This window comes from Aristolochia californica, unplaced genomic scaffold (assembly GCF_029961685.1).
Source record: "Aristolochia californica isolate CCGP_79_NKW_82.1479 unplaced genomic scaffold, dmAriCali1.0.hap1 SCAF_7, whole genome shotgun sequence".
Taxonomy (NCBI): Eukaryota; Viridiplantae; Streptophyta; class Magnoliopsida; order Piperales; family Aristolochiaceae; genus Aristolochia; species Aristolochia californica.
Window position 1 is genome coordinate 40,269,705 of NW_027182268.1, and position 18,951 is coordinate 40,288,655.

The 18,951-nt window shown below is 38.4% G+C and overlaps 3 protein-coding genes across 5 annotated transcripts; 2 read left to right on the forward strand and 1 right to left on the reverse strand.

Annotated features, from left to right (window-relative positions):
- The first annotated feature begins 172 nt into the window (after positions 1–172).
- LOC137936291 (uncharacterized) lies at positions 173–7,929 on the forward strand. 3 transcript variants are annotated; one of them, XM_068780877.1, is made up of 8 exons: positions 173–226; positions 937–1,058; positions 1,209–1,350; positions 1,465–1,598; positions 2,094–2,298; positions 3,517–4,050; positions 4,944–5,123; positions 7,306–7,929. In XM_068780877.1, exons 2-8 carry the CDS (start codon positions 937–939, stop codon positions 7,480–7,482), a joined length of 1,494 nt encoding a protein of 497 aa, XP_068636978.1. In that variant the 5' UTR covers positions 173–226; the 3' UTR covers positions 7,483–7,929. The 3 variants fall into 3 exon arrangements, with proteins under 3 accessions (XP_068636978.1, XP_068636979.1, XP_068636977.1); XM_068780878.1 differs by lacking the exon at positions 173–226 and having other exon boundaries at positions 863–1,058; positions 1,202–1,350; XM_068780876.1 differs by lacking the exon at positions 173–226 and having other exon boundaries at positions 863–1,058.
- Positions 7,930–8,154: 225 nt separating this feature from the next.
- LOC137937015 (protein CHAPERONE-LIKE PROTEIN OF POR1, chloroplastic) lies at positions 8,155–11,442 on the reverse strand. Its single transcript, XM_068782031.1, has 5 exons — positions 11,225–11,442; positions 11,002–11,075; positions 8,870–9,252; positions 8,446–8,522; positions 8,155–8,357 (listed from the first exon to the last, which is right to left on the reverse strand). Exons 1-5 carry the CDS (start codon positions 11,281–11,283, stop codon positions 8,207–8,209), a joined length of 744 nt encoding a protein of 247 aa, XP_068638132.1. The 5' UTR covers positions 11,284–11,442; the 3' UTR covers positions 8,155–8,206.
- Positions 11,443–16,019: 4,577 nt separating this feature from the next.
- On the forward strand, positions 16,020–18,321 carry LOC137937467 (protein trichome birefringence-like 19). The gene is made up of 2 exons (XM_068782526.1): positions 16,020–16,541; positions 17,363–18,321. The coding sequence occupies exons 1-2, from the start codon at positions 16,020–16,022 to the stop codon at positions 18,188–18,190; spliced, it is 1,350 nt and encodes a 449-aa protein (XP_068638627.1). The 3' UTR covers positions 18,191–18,321.
- Positions 18,322–18,951: the final 630 nt, after the last annotated feature.

An 18,951-nucleotide genomic window follows, 5' to 3' on the forward strand; every position in this document is an offset into this window, starting at 1 on the left:
TTTTATTTTTCAAAATTTTAGCTATAGAAAATTTCTAGATTAAATGAGATTTTTAATTATGATAGACTGAAATCTATTTTCCTTTTAAATTAATTAAATATAGTCAATTGAATTATTTTCTCTTAGCGATTTACATTCAAATTTTGTTCCCGCGCTAGTGACGAGGGGGAAGACGAAGTTCTCGAAATCGAAAACGATCTTGCTCGGTGAAAAGGGGAATCGATGGGTATGTTCTCCTTTCGTCTCCCATCTGATGTTAATTCCTTCCTGCTGCGAGACTGTACGTCTTTTGCCCTTCACTCCGCGCTTTGCTGAGGAAGCTAGTCGACCTAGGGTTTGAAGTTTTCAAACTTGATTTATTTCACTCTTCCTTGACTTGGTATTTCGATATCTGGCCTCTTAAGTTTTTTATTGATTTTTCTTTGTGTTAATTCGTTCTATTTGATTTGAGAACAATTTCGTTGGTGCCGCTTTCTGATTTCCTTCCTTTCGTTGCATTTGATTTATTTTACTTTACTTATTACTCTATTGGTTTTTTTTTATTTTTAAAACGTCTGCTTTGTTTTTAATACCTGTGATAAACATCTTTAATCGTTCATACAACAGTGTCTCTCTCCCTCTCATTCTTCAAAGCAGACAAATGTTTTTTGGCCTTTGCAACTCTGTTAAGAGCAAACATGACTTTCAAGTATATATTAGGAAGCTCAAGTGTGATTAGATATGAAACGAATACTAGTGAGGCTATAAGATATCAATATCAGTTTCTGAATTGTTGAGGTTGTCACGCATGTTACACATTTGTCAGGTGACTCTCCACCTGTACATAAATAATGATCAAGTACGGTTAGACATGAAAAACCATTGATATGAGGTTATAAGTTGTCAATACCATTTGCTGGATTGTTGAGGTTGTTTTACATGTTACATGTTTGTCAGATGGCAGCCCACCTATACCTCAATTGTGATCAAGCTCACGTCTTTGACATTGCAATGTATGCAAATCATTGTTTATTGGGTGGTCAAAGCTTTTTCAGCACCGCAGCTTGTTTCCTCTTGAGGTACCCTGAAACTTGCATATCTGATATGTGGAGTAATTAATATTGATTTTCTAAAACATTCTGTAGCAAGTTATATATGCTTTTGTTCATCATCCCTTGATGCTAAAATCAAGGCCTGAAATAAATCCTTTTCTGTGTTTAAGTGTGTAGGAATTCTTCTCTTTGGGCCATGGAGTCTGTTGTTGCCGCAGTTAGTGGCTATAGTGGAGTAGAAAGGTTCAACCTCATCAAACTCATCACACAAACGGGAGCTTACTATGTTGGGTCAATGAACAAGTCAACAACACATTTGGTGAGTTGTGTTTCACAAATTGTAAGTGTTTGAAGCCATTTTTACAACAGTTGTTGGGTGCTGTGAATCAATTACTGACACGACTTTTGCACATCTGTTTTATGAGTGTATTAGGTGTGTTGGCAATTTGAAGGAAGAAAATATGATCTGGCAAAGAAGTTGGGAATAAAAATAGTCAACCATCATTGGTTTGAGGACTGCCTTAAAGAAGGTAAACGCCTTCCAGAAGACATGTATTCCATGCAAAGGTACTGATTTTGAGTCATGTACTCTCTCTCAAGGAATTGTCATTAGAATTTTTGTTTGACTCTTGTAATAGTCTTTCCACTCTAAGAAGCACAGAGTAGCTTTTTGGAATTTCAAGGGGAATAAGATCCAGACAGGTTCAATACTAATATAAAATGTGTTTTTCGTTAGCTTCTGATGCATTTTTTTTTTTTTTTTGAAGTGTTCTGTCAGGTGACAGTTTTTATATGGTATTTATCTTCATATATTCTTGCCATCCACAGTTTCTATGCACACTGTGTAGCAACCTGTCAAGCAATAATTTTATTTTTTTTGTTAGGGGTTTGCTTTTAGATTTTGTTGGACTGCTTTAAGATTGTCCTTTTGAACTTTATCCGATTGCTTTCAACTTCTCGTGTATTCTGTCTCTCTAGAGTTTCAACTATCAGTGCTGAATCTTCAAGTGATGAATAATTTGTATTTTTTTTCCTTTTGTGGACCATTGGAACTACTAATAGTGGGCAGCAAGTAGGTGCCCTGCTGTGGGAACCATCAGTTAATGCAGTAACAAGCAGTATAGAAAATAATCACTCAAGTAAGATGAAAAGAAAGGTGCTCAATGAGATTTCCAATACACCGAATGAGGTTGAGGTGCTGGAGGATGATAATGGAGGCTGGGATGTTGGTTGCTCCAATTGGTCAGTTTCTAATTTACTATGTGAGGTAAGATTCAGTTATTCCAAATGTTAAACTCCATTTTTGTGTGAATTGTTCAGTAATCAGTCACTTGGTTGTCCAAAATAATGAAACTGCCCTAGTTAGCTTCATTCTTCTGGCAAAATACATAATCTATGAGTGAAATCTATATGTTATATAATTTAATTGGAGTATGTCTGTCTAGAATATAGTGGATCCAATAAACAGTAATCCACCTGTGTGCCTTATCCAATTTTAGCTTGTGATTCAATGATTCGAACTTGTGAATAAAACCATTACGTTGGATTTAATATTTCACAGTTTTTTATGGCTGTCATGGTATTCCAAATCCAAGATGTCTTGGTGACATTCTTTGAAATGAGATTGCAATATGTTGGAAAATATTTGATCAGATTTGTTATTTAAAAGGAGAACATGATGTCTGTATTAGGTAGTGCATGTTTGGCACTTTCTACGTTATTATTATTTTTAAGTTCTTTTTTTATCTAACTAAATTACAATTGGTTACTTTGTATGCCCCCCGCAACAAATTACGAAAAATTGGAAGAATTTAGGTTGGGCTTCTGGCTCAATGGTGACATGGGGGGCAGGGGTTTCTAGAATGAGATCTTGGGTTCAACTCTCACCAGGGGTTTCAGGTTTGTTGTGTATAATCAACATTTAGAAAGATAGACAAATATTTTAAATTCTGAATAATTTCAGTGACAAATATTTTAGTGACAAATATATTTCTGAATAATTTCAGGACATTGAAAATGCAAAGTTTTACTTCAGGGAGTAAATATTGCATGATTGTATTCTATCAGTCTACAAAATCTTCAAACAGTTTACAACAAGTAAGCTTAAATGTATGCTAAAGTTTAAACTTGTAAAACCTAGAGTACGGGAGTCTCACTGTCAATATTAACTGTGGGGTTCCATGTGGTTTTCATGGATGTCAACAATTTTCCAATATCCAAGATGTGCATTAAACTAGTAACCTTGAATGGTTTGGATAGATTCATGTACCTACATAAGCAAGGTGGTGTCTTGGGTTATGCAAATGATTGGCCTAGATGATCAGTTTTAATGAAACAACTGTTGGTGAAAGTCTGTAATTTTATGACAGCTGTGTATTATTTAGTTGTTGTACGGTTAATTGTCATTGATCTTTTTTATTTTATTTTCGGGCAATTCCATCTCTAGACACAAGAAGGTATGCTTGCTTATTGTTTGCTGTAACAGTCTAAAGAATTGGCAGTTGCAACCAGAAACAGAAGGAATGTTGTTGTTGGAGGTGCCGTTCGTAAAGGTCGGCGTCTAGTGAAAAATTCTGCATCTGATATCCATCTTAACCTTTTCTCTGGCGAGTTTAGAGATTTTGATAATGTAAAGGCTGGAAATACATCTCAGTGTAAAGGAGCCAAAGCTGGCAACAGCCTATCTCATTCTGGAGAGAACAGGAATGTGAGACTGGAGGAAGTTAAAGTTTCAAATGAGACTGATAGTTCCCATTTATCAAACAACATATCTAATCAATCTTTGGAGATTGGGTCACCCGCTCAAGTAACTGAATCAAAGAATGGCTTTTGTGATCTTGAAGGAAGAAAGGATGTAGCCAAAAAGCCAGCAGAAAACTTTGATGAAATGATTTCACTGCCTACCGCAACAGAACTGTCCTGTGTTATATGTTGGACTGACTTCAGTTCGACGAGGGGAGTCTTGCCATGTGGGCACCGGTTCTGCTATTCCTGCATTCAAAGCTGGGCTGATTATAAGGTACCTATTCTCATTTTAAAAACGAAAGTTTGTACTTGATTTCTTTCCCCTGATCCTCTAAATGCAATTTTCAGTACTATCATTGTACTTCTTTTCTGCTTATGTATCTAAAGCTTCTTCGCGTAGCTAATTTTGAAGTCTGTGTCTGACTACCATGGAACTTCTTGTGAGGGTAGTCACACTTTAAATGTCTTGTAGTTCTCTCGTAAATGACATATTAGAGTTGAATCATCAAATATGTGGAAAACATAATTGGTCTAGCTTGTAGTTTGCAGCACATGCATGTTTTTAGTAGTAAAAAGAACAGAAAATAGTCAGCTCAAAGCATTTTCATATTGTCCCTTGATCTCTTTGCTGTCTGAACTTGTCCGAGTTGAATGTTGACAACATTTCCAGTGTGTATTCTAGCTCCTTGGAAAGCAGCTTCTGAGATTGGGAGACTAATTTCTCGCATATCTGTGGGTTTATTTGAAACGTCAATTCTTTCATTTTGCTGACGCACATCCTTTGACCAAATGACTGACTAGTTCTTTAGGAGTGCAGTATGACATGCTTTGCTTTATCGCTCTGTGCTACCTTAAAATGGTGCGACAGTGTGGTTACAGCTTCACTTCCAACCTCAGTAAGATCTAGTGTCGTGGCAAACTGTTACTCTGTCTCATTGAACATTCATCTCATCCACCTGGTGTCGTCCACTTGGTTGATCTTTCTTAGTTTAGAAGAAGAATGTCTCCTTTTAGGAACACCAAATTATCAAGCTGCTCAAGGTTAATGAATTGACATGTTGGTTACTTTGCTTTTGTTATCTGCTGTAATTGATAACTGAATTGTACTAAAAGTTTTTTTCTTATACTATGTAGTTTTTAAAAAAAAATTCTTTTGTTATTGTCTAGGCTTCATTGAGAAAGGACTCTTTATGTCCTTTGTGCAAGGCTAGTTTCCGAAGCATCATGAAGGTGGAGGATGCAGCATTTTGTGATCAAAAGATTTATTCACAGACTATTCCTGGCATCGAATCAGGAGATGATATATATATGGTTCCAGAGAGAGAGGTTCTCTGTTCGGATGCTGAGGTAAGAAATTTCATTCTCTACAGTGGCAAGTTTTCTAATTCTTCTTGATGCTTTCTTAACATGGTTATGGACCTTTATTTTTATACATGTGTAAACATTCAGTTGGGATTTTGGAAATTCTTGGACTTTGGTTGAATTTATAGAAGTGTTAAAAAAGATAGATTTTACCGTCTTTGGGCAAAAAGTAAGAAAAAAAACAGTCCTTAAGAGGTCTATAAGACTAAAACTTCAAAAATCCTATCCTTGGACTTCAACAAAAAATAAAAGATTAAAAACCTTATTGTCCATTCTCTTGTTAATAGCAAGCTGTCTATTAATTTAGTTAAAATAATTATACAAAGTAAAGTCAGTATTAGCAGACCTGGATGGGACTGTCAGGTTGAACTGGGTTCAACCAGACCTGACTCTTTTGGTTGTGTTAAGTATATGAACTGGGAATTGGTCAAAACCCTATTAACTAACCAGGTTTTGTGGTAAGCTGCTTTTGTGCAACCAGCATGTGAGGGGGGCAAAGCTTCCCTCCCAATCTCAGCGTTAAAGAATAGTTCCACATGGATTAGTCAGTATGAAGATCTTGAGTTTATTAGCTGGGAAAGAGGTTTCCTAAGTTGTCTAGTCATTTTGGGATGGGCTTTGGACCCAACTTAACGTGGTATCAGAGCAGGTACTCATATGTGGGCCTATATCTAAACTATCCTCTTATAGAGCCACAAAAGAGGGTTTACACCTAAACTATCCACTTGTAGAGCTGCAAAAGAAGGCCTACACCTAAATCATCCATTTGTAGAGCCACAAAAGAGGGCCTACACGTGAGTGGGAGTATTAAGGAATAGTCCCACATGGATTGGTGAATACAAAGATCTTGAGTTTATTAGCTGGGAAAGGGGTTTCCTAAGTTGGCTAGTCATTTTGGGATGGGCCTTGGACCCAATTTCACACTCAGAAATGGGGGAGAAGTGCTGCCCCTTCCCCTTCTTTCTGCCAGTGGGGGATGGGACCTTAGCCTCCTGTTGGAGGGGAGGATTGGGAATGCTCCCCCTTTAGTTAAAAGAAAGGGGAGGAGTGCTGCCCTTCCCCTATTTTCAAAGGGGAGGGCTGTAAGAAGGGCCTTTGCCTGCTGAAAGAGGAGGCTGGGGAGCTTGCTCCATCCCCGAATTTTTTAGAATTTTTTTATTTTTTAAGAAATGAGGTTTGATAACATCAACATTGGGTAAACGGTGATTAAACCCAGTTGACCGAGGTTCAATTAGATTATGTCACCTCTCTTGGTGACCAGGTCAGGTTTACAAAATTGTTATTAAATATAAAAATAGATTAAAAATATTTATTTAAAAATATCATTAAAATTAAATGTTATTGTAAAGTATTAATTTAATTAGTGTAATTAATTAAAACATATTAATTATTAAATTTTAAAATAAAATAAAACCAAATATTATGTTAGTTATGTAATAAATAACTTAATAAGTATGTTACTAAAGTCTTTTAATGTATTAATACTATTGATATCAATAATTATTTTAATCAAACAATATAATCGTAACTTTTGTATTTTGTAATGACACACATTTATAACTTATGTTACTTTAACCCCTATATGATAGCACAAGTTTGTAACTTATTGAATTTGAATTATAAATTAAATTTATAGATTATCCTTTATTTATGTATTTTAAATAGCTTATGAAGATAAATCCATGGTTTTAGTACATTAATTATTTAATAATCCAAATGCATATTTCAGAGAGAAAAAAACTAATTTTCGAAATCTTTGAATTTAATCACTCATTAATCGCCAATTTTTTAAAGGACAATTTACCAGACTGGTTAAAATTCGATCTCACTAACCCTCAACACTTTTCATGTTGCACATAATGTCATGGTGCCATCAAGTGCTATAATGCTGATTCCAAAATTTAGGAGTTAAATGATCTTGAGTTAGTTGATATGTACATTCTTTGTGCCTCTGCTCCATCATTGGCATTCTGCAGATAATTTTGTTATTTCTTCAGCACTTCTTTTTATAATCTTGTGCATATCTTCATCATTGAGTTGAATGCTTCAGCCAAGTGAAATGTGATTTGTTCTTAAATGTTAAACTGATTTTGGCATTTAACAATATCAGATTTGTTATAAAATAATCCTTTTTGTGTCATCTTCCTGATGTTCCTTGTTTTTTCAGTACTCACAAGCATCAGTTTGCTGTCAATGCCAAAATCGGCAACCTGAAGATCTTCTTGTAAGTTGTCATCTCTGTCAAATTCGATGGGTTCACTCATTTTGTTTGGACCCCCCATTGTTGCCGTGGACTTGCATTCACTGTAAGGATCTCAGGATGCTATACCAATGGTACCGTTAGGTGCAATTCTCACAACATGGTTGCGCTGGTGATTCACAAAATTTAACTTTCAGAATTGGTCTCTCTTCGAAGAGTAAAGTGTCACTGTTCAATATTTGGGAAGAGGGTACGCATCCCTAAGCATAGGAATTGACCTTTCCAATCAGACAACAATGGGTTTTATTGGAAGAGAATCGTCGAGTTTGTGTTCATGACTGTTGACAATAATTTTCTTGGGCTAGCCAAATGATTCTTCATTCTAGTTGAACTATTGTATCTGTATATGTGACAGTTATCTCAGCAGTCTCTCTTTTCTGGGCGGGAGAGAATTTTTTTTTCAGAAGGGGGGAACGGGGAAGATGGAGACGTTCTTCTCCATCTCTCTCTGTTAGCTCAAGTGAATACGTGAGTCTGATATTCAGCCGTCTCACACGTATTTGGGGACTAGCGCCATAAGATTGAAGCTGATTTGATCCCGATTTTTAGAATCCATTCTATTACTGCAAGCGAAAGACGACTACGTAGTTTATCAAATCTGAAACTGAGCCGTCTCATCTCTCTTGCACTTTTTCCACCCTCTTTCTTTACCGTTATTTTCTCCTCAGCAACAGCATTGTAGAGAAGCGTCTGAAGTGAAATAGGGAGCTCTCCCGTATGGAATTACCAACAAACATTTCAAGGTTGTTAAACAAATGACGTAAGAAGAGAGCTATCTTTATGAGAACAAAAGAGTACAGGAATTTGTTCATTTGGGGAAAGTACACGCAAGGAACAAAAACACATAGACAACAAGAGACGTGAGGAGCTCCAAAGTCCAAGTTGGTCGCAACAGCACTGATGGAACCATAGGGACCACAACGGACCCGCATATCCATCCAATTACAAGGGCTCCAAATCTGCAGAAAAAGAGATATTTATGAATATTTAGATCAAACATACATGCAAAAAGATGTACATTGATTCACTTTTGTATTTCAGACTAACCCAATAATGGAAGCTCTGGCTAAGCTCTTTGTTTTGTCATTGAGGAAGTATATGCACGCTGCTAATGAGATTGCCACCTGCACAAAAGAAAAAGCTTGGTTTTACATTGTTGAAGATTGCCATAGAACCTAAACTTTGCCTTCCGGGAAGGGGAGAATATGGTGATTAGAAGGTTACAAATGGTCCATCTGGGGACTACATCCTGGATAATTTCCAGCTCCAACTCTTGACCCATCAGACAACAAAAGAGGTCCATCTAACTCTTGGCTATACATATAAACAGCCAAAGACGAATACAAGAGGTCCTGATCACATTAACTAGCACTAATGAACCAAGCTGAGAAGGTATAATGCACAGAACTATGATATAATTATACTTAGTATTATGGTTTGCATGCATAAAGAGCAATCAAGTAGAACATACCTGAAAAGCTGGTCCAGCCTCAGCAGAGTTCATCACACTCCATGTCCCCATAAATGCAAAGAGAAACAGCCTCCTCAGAATCACCTCTGTCGGAGGATATTCCACAAATTCAAGTAAACTTTTCACCCAGGAAGGAGACTCATCAACTTTCTTTTGCAAACGTGTTTTTAGATTGAATTTTGTTTTCTTTCGCACTCTGAAGCTGGCCATTAGTATTTTCTCATAAGCTGCTTCTATGGATTCAACACTACTCTCAACCCCTGCATATTGTTGAAGGAGAAAATTTCGTGCACCTCGTATTTCCTCTTCAGATGCATCACGTGTTACCCCAAGACGCTTATAAGGATCCCACACATTCATCCGAGGAAATTTTGGAAGGTTAACTACACGGAAAAAAACCTCTTTAAAGCTCCTAGTTACAATGAGAAAAAGATAGAAAGAAGACATTCAGCAGCTAGTGCAAGATAATAAAGGAAACAGCTTTCACTTGTATACAAAACAATGGCAGCAACTGAAAGATCAAGAAGTAAAGAAAACTGCTATGAAGCCCACGTCATCTCCACAATTACAAAAACATCCAAAGAAAAAAATAAAAAAAACTACTTGAACTTTTCAGACTTTATATGTTCCTTTCCCCTTCTTTTCACTCTTTGAGGCAAGAGTTGTAGCAGCTTTTGACATTAACAGAGAGATTGCACCGATCTCGGTCTCTAGGTGATTTCAACATCATGGGCATGGAGCAGACAGATTTAAGAGGGAAAAAAAGGCACTGAGGAGGGACCCCTGCCTTCCCTGCTGTCTTTTATGGAGAACTCCTCTCTGTTTTTGTCCCATCAAGCCTTTTCCACCCCCATCCATGTGGAAAGAATGTGAGACGAAGAGGGGCAGCTCCTTGTGTCTCCTCTCCTTCATGAAAGGGGGTGGCACCTCTGCTTCCTCTCTGTGCAAGCCCCCTCTGTGTCCTGTTGTGAACAGATAGAGGGTGGAGGGGGGCACCCCACAATATTTCTATACAGGTCTGGTGTGTTGAGATTATTCAAGTGATCTTTCACAGGCTTGCTAGCGATTGTAAGGGTACTCAACCATGGATACAGGCTGGAGCAGAACTGATACTCATTGCAGCTTATAGCTCTTGCAGGAAGAGATTGAAGGAACTTTTGTTTCTTTTGCTGCCTCTAAGAGACTTATATATTGTTTAAGTAAGTATGAACGACCGATTACCTATGGGTGGAGTTGCCACCAACATCTGTCACAGATAATGCTCTTGTACCAACCAACAGTCTGTTTCATTGCTTAGTTCTTATGCTTCTAAAGCATAGTGCAGGCTATGTAGTTTATTTTGCTGTCCTACTTTTATGAAATCACTTGACACTAAATAGACCTAAAGTATATATCCTAAAATTGACAATTAGTGGTTGCTCAACCTGATGGTGAATTACACACCAAAAATACCAAACCAACATCTGATGCATCATGATTGACAAGAAACTGAAGATTTAGCACCAAATGATTAGGAAAGCTGATGTGGACAGATACAACTAAACATAGGAATTACAGAAGAAAAATAACTACCAAAAAGGCATTTGTCCAATATGTGAAGCTTATGAAAAAAATAATAGCAAACATAAAAAAGGGATTTCTCTCCAGCTAGGGAAGAAATAATCCAAATTGTGTGAAGTTACCTAGTTTTAGGGTACTCAATAAATTAGGTGGTTAGGCAATGGGCTAAGACCTCAACCTATCATCAAAGGATTCAGATCAATGTGTAGATCATGTGAGCAATAAAAGCTGCTATGCTCATCCCTCTCATTTCCCAAAATTAGAGTCAACTTGATATAATCCTTGCAATCCTATACGATCCAGAAGTTAAAAGCTCAGTAATCCTCATAACTAGTCTTCGGACTGTTAGCAAACTGGATTTTAAAGAAGTCGCACCGTACAGTTGGGTTTCAGCATCTTCACGCGCTCAGATGTTTTAAAAACATGAAGCAACGCTAAGAACAGACGTTAGTTCCTCTAACAGAACTAAAACCCTTCCTATACAATATAAACACTTCAATTATTTCATTGTGATTGACAATTCTGACCGAAATAACAGAAATTGGGTTCTTCAAACAAACATATATTATTACCACCAAAAGTCGCATCCATTGCACATTTTGGGACCGTGCGAACCAATCCGCAGCCACTTGGTTTCCTTGAATTTCTAGGAAAAGCAAAGAAAAATTCAAAAAATTTAGATAAGAAAACCTTCACGTTATATTTTCTTTAAATGAGAGTCTATATCCAAGAACACAAGAAAAAACACGCGTTCCAGTAGTGAGTAAACCAAAGAAGTAACTAATAGAGGCATACCCTTTTACTCGAAGACTGCTGCCGTAAAAGCTGGGGTTCGCAAGGAGAAGAGCAGCCATCTTCAGGAGCAGTGCGGCCGGAAATCACTATTAGGTCTCTGTTCTCATCGAAATCATTCGCGCGCCAGAGACGGGGAGAAGAGGCGAGGCTGATGCTCCGTTTCGCCAGAAGTCTAGAAGATTAGGGAATGCGATCCGGTTCGACAAATGGAGTTCCGACCCGGCGAGGCTGGATCAACTCAGTTTCATGATGGGCAGTTGGATAAAAGGTAAGACTCGCCCCCTCCCACTCACACCAAGTCTTTCCTGAGTATGTCCGAGTCCTCGTCCAAATTACTTAGATCTGACTTGGGTTATCATTTAGGGGGGTAGTCCACAGTGAAGTGGAATGAATTTTCCCACATTACCTAATTCATTAAAAAATTTTATTCGCTCAGGAAAAAACTGGAGAAAGCTGTTTCCCCCCCCCCCCCCCCTCTGCGCCTTCGTCTCCCGATGAAGGTACAAGAAGCTGGGCAAGGTTAGTGTTTTTAAGTCCTCGACTTCTCTTGCGAAAACCACATGAGTTTCTATTTGTCATATCTTCTATTGTGCAGATTAACGCAAGAAAGTACTTTACACTGCATTTTCCATTTAGCACACTAACACAAAAAAGTAATTCACTTTTATTTTTATTAATTCTTTCGCTTTAACTTTAAAAATTGTACTAACCCCCTCTAAATTCAAAATAATCCACTTTATGATTCATTTTTAATTATATATTACTAAAATTTAAAAGAAATAAGGATGACCGAACATCAAACTCCAGTGATTACTACAAAACACTACTTCGATTTTATACAAGAAGAATGGAAGAGAGGTGACAAGCAAATAAGGAGAAACAGAAGCGCCAACCACAAGGAACATAAAGCCATCTGAAATTTCAGTTTTAATTAAGTGGTGATTTGCTGTTCTTCCTGCTCTTTAAGTCTCAAGTTGGCAGCTAGTGGTGAAGTCACTTCTGAACAAGGTCATCATTTAGATTAAAATAAGGGAATGCATGATTCAGAAGGAAATATTCTTTTTCTAACTCATCGGCAATAAACTTCAAATTTATACGAAATTGAAGGACCGTTTTCCCTTGATGATTTCAAAGGAAAAATGGCAAGAAATCAGATCAGATCCAAAGATTCATCTTTCTTTCCTTGCAAACTGCATCCAGAATTAACACAAACCAGTGAACTGAAGTTGCTTTCTCTGATGGTTGTAATCATCTTTCATGAAATTGGTGTTTGTCGAAGTGAATGTAATGGGAGAACTGCGAGTCTTTCTTCACGACCCTCGTCCAGAAAGAGCAATGGACTTCTGTGCGGAGTCTTTTCTTCAGTTGATCTGTAGCAAGTTACCACCTGAAAGTGCTTTTCTTTTTCTAGCCAGTCTTGTAAAGTCATTTGATTGATGGAATTCTTTCAGAGGGATTTGCTCATCTGTTGAGACGTTACTTACAGGCTTGAACCTTACTGTGAATGGATGGACTTCACCTACACAGTGAAATGCCAGAAGCAGTTCATCCAATAGAATCACAGTTACAAACAATTATCTAAAGGAATACTGGGTTTTTGAAAATTCTTCGATTTAGGCCTAAATAAAAGTAAGTTGTCATTAATGACTCTGCTTCGACAGAAACTGAAGAGGTTGAATGAGCTAATATTCTGATGATTTGATTCATATTCTTTTGTAGACTCTTGTTCATTGATTCTACTCGCCAAGGAAGCCGGATTAACGAGAGCCAAATTAAAAAACTCCCATCGTTCTGATCTTTTCCTTCTAAATAGTCCGTGCTGGGTTGATGAGGCGGTTCACAGGGGATTCCAGGTACAGGGAAATTGGTACAATTATCCAAGAAATATGACAGACTGTGGGGGGTAATCATGAGAAGATTAAAGAAGAAGATGGATTATACATAACGAACAAGTGATTCAGAAGGTATGGCTTGTGTGCCCAGGTGAATCTGCAAGCTTCAGCGTCTTGGCGATGAGCTTCTGGGCCTTCCTGCTCCTTATCTCCACCCTCATGCTCTCGCTCTTATCCATCTTATCATAAGGATTCTTCGTCTTCAAAGCTCTGAACTTCGACTTGAGACTCCCCACAAACTTCTCCAGTTGCTGTCCCATCATCACCATGGCAAAAACCTGTCCAGTTTACAGTACAAGCAAATTAGGAACAAGCGGAAGAGATTTCAGAAGCAAAATACAGATAAGCCAGACGAAGAGAAAGAGAGATAAATGGACTCGCCTGAGGCAAGCAGAGAGAAACTTGAACAAATCAACGTTTGTTGGCAAAGATGAACAGATCCAGCGAGTAAGCAGGTTAACTTATTAAGGACGACGAGCTTCCCAAAGGCCAAAATGCCCCCTCTACTATTCCCTTGTCTTAATCCAAAGCTTCTGGTTACTTGCACTTTTTCCATTTCATCTTCCAGACATAAATATTTGCCAATTCACCAAAAGGGTTTTTTTTTTTCTTTTCTGAAAGAAACTCTCTTCCCATACATACATGGAGAAAAGGGACGAAGAATACAAATGAATGGAACGCTTTGCTTCAATTGGGTTACGATACATATTATATTCAGTGAGGTTTAGACAAAGTGACAATTCATTGCTACACAAAATGGTCTCTAATTGAAGTCACACACCATGTGACACACACAATTTCAGTACCATCATGGATGTCACTTCCCAGCAAATTTAATATTCATTGATGTCATTTTTGAGTCACCTAGCTCATGAAACCATTTTCAGGGCAGCTTCTATGAACATGGGCAAGTTACTCCCTCTCATTTGAACGATTTCAGATATCTGATCTCCTCCATACCTTTCTGCTCAGTTTTTGTACCTGACAACAGTAATGTCCCTTGTCATTTCTCATTGGAGTCAGCATCTCTTTTATACGCCTTTCATCTCATTAAAATTTTTCAGCTCTTATCTGGTTCTAAAAAAATTCAGAGTTCACGTTGTCCACAGGAAACCGCATCTCTATCTGTTTCCTGTAATGCTTTCAGCTTCACCTCTCTTTCTTAATCTTCTTTTGACTTTTGCTTCATTCTTGCGTCAGTTTTCTTAATCTTTGATCATACGAACAGAATCACGGAAAATACTTGGGAAACCGTTTCTGGGTCTCGGTCGACAATTAACAGAAGAGTAGATAGATGTATCCGTCACTAATTAATTGAAATAAAAGCTTCAATAACGAACAAAACATTCCTTGTCAAACGCTGGACCAATCATCGCCATTTGCAGTCTGTGGAGAATGGTTTTCTCTTCTGTAACGTCGATCGTATCCAACGGTGATGTTTTCTGGGAGGGTTTTCTTTTTCAATTCCATGCAGTTTGATTACTCCACGCTACCACACGACGAGAAGAAGATGTTCTCGGCAGGAAATGAACGCAACCAATTGCTTTCAGTGGAAAGTAACTTACCATGATCAAGAGATTAGTATATTTACCCATTCCCTCCCCTATTTTCTAGATTCCATCCCTCTCATTTTCTTATGACTTGCCCCTCCCCCAAAATTGGACCCAAGGTGACCTGACCCAAATCTCTTCGAGCCTAAATCCAATCTTGACTCCAAGTTAAAGAACTATGGTAAAAGGGTCCCGAAAGCATGGGGCATGCACCCTCATACTTCCTCATACCTTGAATAAGGGCTCTCACGTAGAGTTTCAATGGCCTTGCACTTCTGCAACAGTCGTTCAGTTCGTCTTTGTCCTCTTCGTCACCACCTTGGGTGGTTCTCACGCATGAGAGCAGGCTATCATCGCCTGAACCTCACCGGTGCAATCGTGCCGGAGAGGTTGTCTTCGATGACGACGGAGGCGGACCCTACACCGGTGTCTCCGACGGCCGCATTCTCAAGTGGGACTGCTCAGCTTAACAGAGCAACCGGCAAGTTGTATCCCCGGTAATGGTCAATGTCGAAGGCAATCCACTTCGATTTGTCGATGGAGTAGACATCAACCAAGCGAGGTTTATTTCACAGATGCTAGAACTGTTTTCCATAGAAAGTAATTCCTTTATTTCCTTCCTGACAGAATTTATCGTTTTCTTCTTCCTCCAGGGACCACAGTTTGGTTGTTTCGATGGGTGGTCGAACAGGGAGGGTAATTTCCTACAATCCCATTACAAAAGAAGTGAAAGCTCACAGTACCTACCCATCCATTTGCTATCAACCCAGAGTGTGAGGTTTGTTATTTATTTTCTTTGTGAACAGTGCTGTGACTATCGCGGTTTGATTTCATTAATTTGTTTAATTGTCTGTACAATCCAAACGTAAATGCGTGTTTATGATTCAGAATTATGTCTGTACAATCCAAACCTCCGTGGGAAACATATTAAATTCGTTCTGCTGCTCTAATCTTCTAGCAAACACCAGAAGATGTTTCCTTTCTCTTAAAAAAATTCCAGTTATGATGGGTAATCCATCACCAATATTGCCCATCAGAGAAAACTGTAGATGAAATTACTCGACCATTATTGCTAGTATTTTTATGATACTTGAACAATCATGTACAGACCACTTGATCAAACCAGTACATAAACAGTATTCAGTCTTCAATTAGAACTTCCAGGTGGCAACTCTTATGGGATTCTATGATTTCTCTTTTTCAATTTCAAAGGGGTTAATTGTTTATGAAGTTTAAGGTGGCCTTGGGGTCCGGTTTCCGCCAAAGCCTCCATTTATATTAAACCTTTGGCTCCCTTTTCCATGCATACGGTCTCCTTCTTCTTCCTCTTTCCTTGCTCGACTATCCTCTCCCATGAAACTTCAGGCCTCCCTGGAGTCTTCTTCCTTGCGGAAGAGACTCTCTCGACAGAAAACTCCCCTGTTGGTTCTCCTGCTAACACTGACCTTGATAATCTTCACCGTAATCCCCATCTATTACCCCTTGATAACTCCTCTGTTCATCTTCAAGGCTTTTTCTCTTTCGTCATCTTCCTCTTCCGTTTCTGGTTATCCCCATTCTGGTTCGAGTGATTCGAATGTAAACAGAAACTCCGCAGAGCAATGCGATATATTTACCGGGGAATGGGTTCCAAACCCGGCAGCTCCTTACTACACCAACACGACTTGCTGGGCGATCCATGATCATCAGAACTGCATGAAGTATGGACGACCGGATACGGGTTTCATGAAATGGAAATGGCAGCCTGATGGTTGCGAAATGCCCGTGTTCAATCCCTCCCACTTCCTGGAGCTGCTCAGAGGGAAGAAATTGGCTTTTGTTGGAGACTCCGTCGGAAGAAACCAGATGCAGTCATTGATCTGTCTCTTATCTCGGGTAATTCCTTGACCTTCATCTTTCATTTATTAGACCGAGAAATTTTCCAAGTTGTAATGACTACTTGGAACAGTACTCAATTATCTCTTCTCTTCTTCAAATTTCGACTCCGGCATTTACATGTCGATTCGTATTCCTTTTACAAATTGAATATGGTGCTGTTAGTTCTCAGTTGAGGAAGAAAACGTTTTTTTTCTACTTTGGCTATTAGGTTGGTGTAGTAGTTGAAAAGCTCCATTTGGAATCTGAGGTTTCAAGGGGAAGCACAAATGAGTGCAAACATCTATTTCTGATTTTTCTGTTAATTTTTTTTTTTTAATTACCCAGTAGGTGCAGTATAAATTTGATACCTGAAAAGCAACAAAAATAAAGTTTAACAGAACAGAACACCATTATAGTATTCTCTCCACCACGGCGTTATGCCCTGCACATTTGTTTCGACAACTCAGAAACCTTGTAGAGAGAAGGCCAAGAAAGAAACTTTCAGGTTTTGGTATACTTATTTGTCATATAAAAATTGAGAGCAGAGATACTGAGATAGGATTGGACCTTCCAACTGTTTCGATAAAGAAAAGGAAGATGCTGTTTTTGAATGAGGGCTTAGTTGTGCGAATCCGAAGCTTCAGAGATTTCTGGTAGCTTTGTGTGATTTATAATCTTTCTCTTTCATGTTTTCAGTTTTCTTTACTTGGATCAAGGTTGGATTGACCTGGTTAACCACTATCTCGATTATTATAACTAATATTAGGCACAATAGCTCAATAAAATATGATCTTTTGCTTTCTTAATGCAATTGACAAGCATTTATGTTGAACTTTTAGGTGACTTACCCAGAAGATGCTTCCTATACACCTGACGAAAATTTCAAAAGATGGTTGTACAAGGACTACAACTTCATTATTGCAACCTTCTGGTCACCCTTCTTGGTGAGGTCAAAGGAGGCTGACCCCAACGGGCCGACCTCAACCGGTCTCTTCAACCTCTATCTCGATGAATTTGACGAGCTCTGGACGACCCAGATAGACGAATTCGATTACGTGATCATCTCCGCAGGCCACTGGTTCTTTCGCCCGGCAATTTACTACGAAAATGGGCAAATTGTTGGGTGTCACTTCTGTCAAGAAAAGAACATAACTGATCTCACAAAATACTATGGTTATCGGATGGCTTTCCGAACGGCATTTAGAGCTATCAACAGCTTGGAAAGCTTCAAGGGTAAAGCCTATCTTAGGACATTCTCCCCCTCACATTTTGAAGGTGGGTTGTGGAATCAGGGAGGGAATTGCCTCAGAAAGAGGCCTTTTCTGAGCAACGAGACAAGATTAGATGGGTTTAATCTGGAGCTTTATATGATCCAAGTGGAAGAATTCAGAGCAGCACAGGAGAAAGCAGGGGAGAGAGGATTGAAGTTTAGACTGCTTGATACAACACACGCCATGTTGCTGAGGCCTGATGGGCACCCTACTAGGTATGGTCATTGGTCTCACGAGAACGTGACATTGTATAATGACTGCGTGCATTGGTGCTTGCCAGGCCCCATTGATACATGGAATGATTTCTTGCTTCATATGTTGAAAATGGAAGGAGGTAGATCCTACAATGAAAATAGACAGCTTCACAAGAGAGACAGAAAGCTCAGACTCTTATAATTACAGTTTCCGCTTCGTAATCTCCTAGTGGTTTATATAAACTAGCTTGATTTTGTACATTTTATTTCGAGTTGCTGCGTGGTTAGATGTGATTGAAAGCTCTTGCAGGAGATCAATGGATGTAAATTGACAAGTACAGCACCTATTTGTTGTTCTTCTATTGTGATAATGAAATAACAACCAAGATGAAGCATTTAGTTTCAGATGTGACACCTCTTCGGAAGTCGTCAGATTTACTCAAAGAAGAAAATCTTTCGGTTTGTCAAAAAGCATCATATAAAATGTTGTTAGGTGGACCTATCTAGAGCCGCGCATCCAGGGGGTTCTTCGCCTAAATTCCCTGAAATGATACGCAACCAGTAGCATATAATTCCTTCTACATTTTAATCAAACATTTTGTTGTTCCATTTAGCTACGGCTTGTTATAGCACTGTTAAAAAAAAAAAAAAAAGTGGTTATTTTATTTTATCGTTATTTATATTTCTTGAAGTAATCTTATTCTACGTGTAAAATTATGTCTACGCACCAAATTTCATATAAAAGCCACCACGTAGAATAAAAGATAAAGAAAATTAGGGTTTTTACTTAAAGTAGAGGCAATGTTGTAAATTAAACTCACCTACCCTACCCTAAATCTATAAATAGAAGTTGGAGGAAATTCAGCCATGAATTTTTAGTTTTCTTTTCTCAAATTCTCTTCTCCAAGCTCTCTCCTTCTTATTTTCTCTCTTAAACCTTTCTTCTTCATACTTTTTACATGG

Bases quoted from the DNA above. Each gene is read 5' to 3' on its own strand.
- LOC137937467 (XM_068782526.1), top strand. From the start codon at position 16,020: ATGAAACTTCAGGCCTCCCTGGAGTCTTCTTCCTTGCGGAAGAGACTC. The intron at 16,542-17,362 runs GTAATTCCTTGA...TTGAACTTTTAG, and splicing joins TGATCTGTCTCTTATCTCGG to GTGACTTACCCAGAAGATGC.
- LOC137937015 (XM_068782031.1), bottom strand. From the start codon at position 11,283: ATGGCTGCTCTTCTCCTTGCGAACCCCAGCTTTTACGGCAGCAGTCTT. The intron at 9,253-11,001 runs GTAATAATATAT...TTTTCCGTGTAG, and splicing joins AATGGATGCGACTTTTGGTG to TTAACCTTCCAAAATTTCCT. The intron at 8,523-8,869 runs GTATGTTCTACT...TCTTTTGTGCAG, and splicing joins AGGCTGGACCAGCTTTTCAG to GTGGCAATCTCATTAGCAGC.
- LOC137936291 (XM_068780876.1), top strand. From the start codon at position 919: ATGTTACATGTTTGTCAGATGGCAGCCCACCTATACCTCAATTGTGAT. The intron at 1,059-1,208 runs GTACCCTGAAAC...TTAAGTGTGTAG, and splicing joins GCAGCTTGTTTCCTCTTGAG to GAATTCTTCTCTTTGGGCCA. The intron at 4,051-4,943 runs GTACCTATTCTC...GTTATTGTCTAG, and splicing joins AAAGCTGGGCTGATTATAAG to GCTTCATTGAGAAAGGACTC.